This window comes from Macrobrachium nipponense, chromosome 5 (genome assembly GCF_015104395.2).
Source record: "Macrobrachium nipponense isolate FS-2020 chromosome 5, ASM1510439v2, whole genome shotgun sequence".
NCBI classification, from domain to species: Eukaryota; Metazoa; Arthropoda; class Malacostraca; order Decapoda; family Palaemonidae; genus Macrobrachium; species Macrobrachium nipponense.
In genome coordinates, this window is record NC_061107.1 from 86115815 (window position 1) to 86124080 (window position 8266).

The following is an 8266-nucleotide window of genomic DNA, read 5'->3' on the forward strand; positions in this document are numbered from 1 at the left end:
GCATATTTGATGGCTTAAACTTAATACTGGATTTATAACACAGTTCATAATAAGGTATCAGATTATTTAGCCTATGTTTAAGTCAGTGAATAAACATGATTAGAAATGTAATGAATTCTCATTCAGTCACTGTATATAGGCGATAAGGAAGTACCCATTACCCATGTAGTATACCTAGTTTCCTTGCAGTACTACCCATGAGCATTAACCAAGATTTTCAGCATTATTTTATATGTATGTATATAAACTTTTCAAGAACAAAGATATTTGAAAAAACCGTTATTTCTTACGTCCTGTGACGCAAATTGTAACACATCGATAAGTCATTAATGAAGTATAACGTTGAATAAGGTGATGCAATCACCTTATTCCGACTTAAATTGGCTATAATTTCATCTCATGATAAACTAAAATAAATAAATATAACAATTTTATTTCCATAAACATTATTTAATTGACGTAACTCATCATTACCGTATAGTGATAGGTCGTTAACCTCTAAATAATCTTGGGATATATTTTGCAACACAATAAAATGTCTGTGAATTATAACTGTACGTTAATGCCTAAAAAAATTAATAAACAAGAGTTAAATTTCTTTTTAATTCTTGCTACGGTGAAGTTGAAATTAATTAAACTTATAAATGAAAATACAAAACAAACATATGGAAGAAGTAGCGGTATCTGGCATCACTTTCACAAGGTAGTATATAAAGAATCGGGAAGAATGCCTGCCATTCCAAATAGTGTTATTTTCTGTGACTGAGACGAAAGGCGCAGTGTAATTTTATAATGGGGAGCTAAATAATCCAGAGAAAATGTGCTAAGATCTCCAATAGACAGGTGTCCGTAGGGGCATATTTGCCCGTTAAAATTGAAAAAAAGGTACGTCTGGTGAGGATCTTCTTTCGATGCAACTGTCACAAAGCTTTCATTAGAGACACTATAAAAATTTCATAACTCTAAAAGGAAGTTTACTTGTGCTACAAGTCTAATATCTTAGCAATAATGCATGCTATATTTAATTACATTGGCAAATTCGCTTTGTCGTTCTCTTGCGTAGTCATTAAATTCATTGATCAGCCAAGGTGTATACTGAGGATTACTGGTAGAGGGTTGAGAAAACAGAAAACGTCATGAAACAACGTAGGTGGCTAAGGCAACCTATGTTGGCCGCGCTCCCGTAGACTTCCTTCGCAGTTAATGTTACAATTCATCTATAAACAGATTGACGAAAGGAGAAGGGTTTTCCATTTTTTCCCCTCCTTACTTTCTTTATCGAGCTAGGATATCTATTTGTGAGTTATGATTCTCAAGGGTTCAAGTCCTCTCAGTTTATTAGGCCTATGTTCATTATGGAACAAACCGTTCCTTTTCATGTTCTTCTTTGCCGTATTAGCAGCTAAGCATTTATCAGTCCTTTCGGCATTTTTTTTCATTTGACTGTTATCATGACCAGATAGGTTTCATTCCATGAGGAGTAATTTTCGAGGATAAGGGGGAGATAATTACTCCAATATATCCACCCGTTAATCCCCTTTTACCATGATGTCTAAAAAAAGGAGAGAGCCTTCACTGAATTTCTCATATTGAAATTCCAAGGGAAGGATTCAGTAAATTAATCCTATTGGAGCTCCATGTGGAGCCTTTACTGGATTGTCAGACCGGGACAGCCTTTAGTGGGTTCCTTATACTGATGCTGTGTGAAAGCCTCAGTGGATTCCTCATGTTGAAAATCCTTGGGAAAGATTCAGTGGATTACTTCTACTGACGTTGAAAATGGAGCCTTCAGTGGATTCCTCAGTGGATTATTCCTATGGAAGTTCAAAGTGAAGCCCTGTGTGGATTCCTCACATTGATGTTTAATGAATAGGCTTCAGTGGATTCCTTCTACTGAAGTTCAAAAGTGGAGCCTTCAGTGGATAAGTCACATTGATATTAAATGCGGAGGCGTCAGTGCATCCCTCATACTGAAGTTCAGAATGGAGACTTCAAATAACTGTTGTCTTAGTTCTTTTGGCTCATGGACATTCAGACTTCCCATGAAAATGCTAAATTTTTACTTAAGTTAAATGGCAGCTTGGTAGTCTCTCAACAGTGCAGAGTTTTTATGCCCACCATGAAAATATGTAGAGGGACATACTCATGTCTTTTGTGTCCAAACAAAAGAAAGGCCTTTTTTTTTGGTGTCAATAGAATTGAAAGAGATAAAAACAGAAAGGAAAACATTAAAATATTCCTTGAACAACGATAAAAAAAAATGAAGTAAGAGAAAAGGATCAAGGTAGTGATGAATGAAAGAGCACGGATGTAATGGAAGGGCCAGTTGGTGAGTCTTTTAAAGTATTAATGAAGTAATGGGTTTGTTTTCCTTGGTCATCAGTGATGAATAAACACTAGGAAAATTTCAATAGGCAAAGACTATTTGCTTATTTCTTCTAAATTAAACTACATGTCATGGGTCGTTTTACTTTATATTTATGCACTTAAATATACACTAGGGAGGGAAGGAACTGCAGTTCATTTTACTGTATCAGTTGAACATCACCTGAATTGATAAAAGTTAGGAAGGAAGGATGGGCATTTTAACTGACAGGAAGGGACTCTGAAGTTAAAGTAGGGTTGGGGTTATTGATTCAAAGGATTGCCATGACTCAGTACAAAGTATTTGTTTGTACGGTGTTTTTACGTTGCATGGAACCAGTGATTATTCAGCAACGGGACCAACGGCTTTACGTGTCTTCCGAACACGTCGAGGGTGAACTTATATCACCAGAAATACACATTCTCTCACTCCTCAATGAATGCCCGATAATCGAACTCGCGGCCACGAGGGGGAGGAGTCAGCCATTCACTTATGGGAGTTACATTGTAAACTGGAACTGTTAAAGCTAAAGTCAGCCTTGTATTTGCATTGGTTTGAGTTAATGCTTGAATCAACAATGTATATCTAAGTAAATAAAATATACAAATAAATGAATATATAGATAAATAAGTAAAAACTAATCAAATAAATAATTAATTTCATAGATAAATGAATGAATGAATGACTTAATTAAATAGATAGCTACATAGATAAATGAATAAAAACGTAAATAAATTAACAGATAAATAAATATTCATATAGAAATGTAAAAACTGGAGGGAACAATACACTTTCCCGAAGAATTTATTAGCGTTCATAGAAGTGTAAAAGTTTATTTTCTCTTCGTTGGCTGATGAAAACCTGATCAAGTTCGTTTTGTATAATTTTATATTTGTTATATTCTGAAAATTACTTTGATAATTTATGATTTCTGAATAGTGGGTCGCATCACTTATAATATTTATATTTTTTTTCACGAATCTATACAATCGATGAATCCAGGATACCTCCTTCATTTATTGATTTTAATACCTGTTTTTCCTTTATCAGCTGTTAAGTTCGAGAAGAACCGCGTGTAAAAGGAGAGGGACCGTCAAAAACAAGGTCAAAAAAGAAAAAGGGAATAAAGAAAAAAGTCACTAGGTCAGGGAAAGTAAGAGAAAAAAATTAAGCGGTCGACTATGTCGAATTCCCTTTCACCCGAACTGGAAGACTTCGAGTTTGTTTATCCAGGTAAGAGACCCTCTTTTTTTCATAATTTTCTGGAAGTTCTGAATTTCAGAGAATTATATAAATAGCCACTACTGATATTTCTTTTTGCATTCCTATATCGATTTGCTTTGAAGTTCATGCTCAGGTTTCACATTACAAACATTTCACAAATGCGATTATAGATTTTGCTTGAGCGCTGAGGTCGAGGGAAGAAATTAATTACATTAGTATTTCTTTCGTTTTACCATTTATTCGCTACTGAATCATTTAAAGTCAATGTTTTTTATTGTTGCTAATTTCAAAATGGCTTTCAAGCAGTTAAATTGTATTTGGTCAGTCTTTAAAAGTAAGATTATACCCACGCTAAATAATGGACACATGCCACATACGATATTGTATTTGTATATCACCTCTTCTTCAGCAGTTACCCCATCCAGCACAAGACCTTCATTAAGTAGCTACAAATCTATTTAGTATAAGGCCATTGTCTTCATAATGTGACCTCTAATCTTATTGTAGGCTGACCTAGGTGCAACTTTCCACTGACCTCCGAAATATGTCCGGTTTACTTTCCAGATGAATGCAATGCTGGAGTCGAGGACGACTGGTATCTGGTCGACATAAGTTCCGAAGAATTTCCAGGCCATGGAACCCCTCCCCCAAGCCCCAATGATTCCAGTAAGATCACAGAAGAGGATGAACTCATCCTAAGTTATGTCTCTGTTCTTCGAGAGGGTGACGGAGAGGAAATTCTAACTGAATGGAGTTCTCCTGCCATCTTTAGACAGGCTAAGGATGACCCTTTGAATCCTACAGCGGAAGTTGTAGGATTAACAAAGGATTCTTCCGATACTCAGGATGACCCTTTGAATCCTACAGCGGAAGTTGTAGGATTAACAAAGGACAATCCCTTTGAGTTTGTCCAGGATGAAGCTTTCCTCTTTGAGCTCAGTGACTGTGTCGATTGGGATGAACGAAGCTTTCGTGAAGAGACGCCTGATGACATCTCCCTAGAGAGTCATAACCTTAAGGATATATATGTGATGGTAATGGCTAACTCTTGTAACAATCTGGAGAGATTACAAGTTTCTTTATCACCTTCATCCAATAACCGCGGAAAGCTGATTTCGAATGAGTGAATATGCTATTCAAAAGCGTTTTGAAATCTTTGATTTTTCACCGTAGTAAATCTGGGATTTTCCTTCATTATATGTCTTTCTTCCGATTGCAGAACTGGTACCAGGCCAGCAGAAAGTGTGACGTCTTTGGATGCAGGTCCAGGAAAAGGCGCCGTAAGAATAAGTACCGGTTTTGGCGTTAGCCATTCGTTCAGAAACAGCTTCGTCCTCAGTAATAAAAAGGATACCACGTAAGTATCATCTTTAATTATGGCATTTTGATCAAAGGTTCCTCACTTTGGAGTGTATCATTAAATGTGCCTGATTAGCAATACAGAGCATGTAAATACACGCGTTTTTCAGCTGGAGGCCAGTTACCTTGACCAGAGGTTTTTCCAGAGAAGAAACAGGGCAATGCTCAGAGCCAAAGAGTATGTAAATACACATATTTTCCAGCAGGTCATTTACCTTGACCAGAGTTGCCTCCAGAGAAGAAACAAGTTGATTGTCACTGCCACATTTATGTTTTAAATACTGATGTTTGGATTAACGCTCGTTTCCTATCAGTCCTCTGCAATCCATCTGACTTTCTTTATCAAAATCCTACGATACTTCGTCTATGGCATTCTACCATTTTTTTATCACCTATATTTATTCTATGTATATATTATATATATGTATATATATTATATATATATATATATATATATATATTACGTACATATAATAGTACAACATATTATTATTATTATTGATTATTATTATTATTATATTATTATTATTATTATTTATTCAAAAACACTTCTCGTCGTTGAAGGTCGCGCTGTTGCATCCTAGCAGACCGTCGAGGCTGGAGCATGACTTCCCTGGGTGTTGCGTCACGACGGCTCGCATTGTTATTAGCTGCTGGGCTGCTTGTCTCATCTGGTATTCCTTGATTGGGGGTGTCGCTCGGTCTGGTATTAATTATACTATTATTTATATTCATGGGTCTCCTTAAGTTGGTGGGGAGGAGAAGCACTTCCTGTGTCGTATTTAATGAGGGCTTCTCTTGTTGTTTGAGAAGTGCCTCGAGCAGTCGTAAGCGTCGCTGGTCAGGAGCCCTCCCTATTATCTTAGTATTCTTGATAATACCGTCGCGGGAGATAGCTTCATGGTGTGCTGTCAAGGTATGGTTTTTAATTGCCCATTCTTGTGCGAGGCAAGAAATCCTTTTGGACAGTTTCATAGAAGTCATACCAACGTAAGACCCGGGACATCCACGGATGGGGCATAAGAATTGGTAGACTACATTTGACTGTTACAAGAGGTCTCTTGCAGGGGGGGTCGGGTTGTTCTTCATGATAATGTCGCGGGTACGTCGATTTTGGTAATAAATGACGAGTTCGAGTTCTTTGTCGACTTCGGTGGGGGTCACATTCTCTCTGATTATTTTTCTTAAAGCATCCTCGTCCTTATGGTGACGTGCGTGCATTCTGACTTTGTAAAACAACTTGATCTTCTCATGGGGTGGGGCTGCGGTCTCTCACTCTCGCTGTACCACCGATCCAGCGCTGTTCCGACTTCTTTATTATAATTATTATTATTATTATTATTATTATTATTATTATTATTATTATTATTATTATTATTATTATTATTATTATTATTATTATTATTATTATTATTATTATTATTATTCAGAAGATGAGCCCTTATTCATATGGAACAAGCCTACAAGAGTCATTGATCTGAAATTCAAGCGTTCAAAAACTATTGTGATCCTTTAAAACAGAATATAACAGTAAACACAGAAAGAGGAGATCAATCATTAGAGAAAAAAAAAAGATAAATTAAGGATAAATAAATATGAGTAATAAATAAATAATTGAAGTTCAAGGTGTATCGTTTTAGAATGGCCATGCTTTGTATCTCCCCTCGAACCTTTGAGGTTCTAATTACAAAGCACATCCTCAGGAAGACGCGACATTGGGTAAATAATTACGTTCTTTCCCTTTCTGTTCCAGGGGTCACCCCAAAATTCAGCCGAGGACTGGGGACGACTTCGAAAGGGAAGATGCTCTCTTAACAAACATCCCAGACAGACTCTCACAGCATCGAGAATTACTTTCCATTCACAAAGGCCCATTCACAAAGACGACATTGTAACTGCCAAAATACAAAACCATTTCATTCATGATTACTGTCGACGAGGAGAAAGGCCTCAAGAACATAATTTATTTATGATAAATATTCAATACTGCTTGGAAGAAGTTCCTGAAAAAAAATTATCGAACAACTGCCTTCATACAAATAGAGTTACCTCTCCATCGTCATGATTTGAATTTAGCAAATTCATTGATTTCCTTCATTCAATAGATAATTAATAAAAAGCTAATTGAGAATGAAAATTATTATAATTTTTTCAATTGCATACTCAACAAAAACCAGTTATGATAAATAAATTCTAAGACGGCTACCGAAGTAGTAGATGTCAGGAACTGACTTACAAGCAACTTTTGTATAAGCAGTTGAGGTACAATGTTGGATCAAAAATAAATAGTTAAATAAACACCTTTACTGAAGGGTTCTGTAAGTGTGTCCTAACGATAAACATGTTTGCATTAAGGTTACCACAAGTATGCCCTAAAAGAAGGAAGCAAGAAGATTTAAGGGGTCCTAGAAACAAATAAGTATTTGTCTAAAAATTAGGAATAAGTATTTGTCTAAAAATGCTGAATTCAGAATTTCTACAAAAGTTCTTTGTATAAACTATATTGTTTCCCTCGAAGGTTCTTCAAGAATCCTTAAATAAAAGATTATTTAGGTGCTATGCAAAAGCCCATGATATAGATTATTCTTTGCATTATGAAGCTCTCTATATGAGATTTCCGGGAATACAAATATCTGCGTATAGAAGTCAAATAAAGGTATCCACAAACAAAATATTACTAAAAGGAAAAATGACAAATATTTGTTTAAGGTATAAAAGAAGTGTGTTACTGGAAAAAAAGATAAATGTATAAGGACAAAAGAGGGCAGCTCAGGTGCCAAATTGTTTCAAATGGGACTATTCTTGTTTAGGGAATCTGGAACTACGACCTACTCGACATAAATATACCCGCCTTTATTTACGCTGCGAGGTCGTCCTAAAAAAGGTAAAAATATATAAGAATTTGGAATTATCCTTGGTGAGGAATCTTACAACACCGACATGCTGAGAAAAACATCATGCTTATAGGGGCCTTCTAAATAAAATATATTCATCCGTGGATCTTAGAAAAAGCCTTTTCAATGGCTTCATATTGATAAAATACGTAATTACATAATGTGTCTGTGGCTTCCAGAAGGGATTCTTAAAAGAAATAGATATTTGCAGCTAGGAATTCTTTAAAGAATTATTAAGAAATTAGAGGACCTCAGTGATTTCTAAAGTCACAGACTTGATATCTCACATTTAGTACCATTCAAGGTGACAAGTTCTAGGCCAATATTTTAAAAAGACCGGTGCCCCTAGACGACATTTTCACATTACCACTATAGCAGCTTAGCAATAGTAATTAACTAAGTTTGCACATGTCCCATGGGAGCG

General features: G+C 35.9%; 1 protein-coding gene across 1 annotated transcript; it reads left to right on the forward strand.

The window, feature by feature from the left end:
* The first annotated feature begins 748 nt into the window (after positions 1–748).
* LOC135215112 (uncharacterized) lies at positions 749–7253 on the forward strand. The gene is made up of 5 exons (XM_064249572.1): positions 749–885; positions 3416–3598; positions 4154–4623; positions 4809–4946; positions 6702–7253. Exons 2-4 carry the CDS (start codon positions 3547–3549, stop codon positions 4896–4898), a joined length of 612 nt encoding a protein of 203 aa, XP_064105642.1. The 5' UTR covers positions 749–885; positions 3416–3546; the 3' UTR covers positions 4899–4946; positions 6702–7253.
* Positions 7254–8266: the final 1013 nt, after the last annotated feature.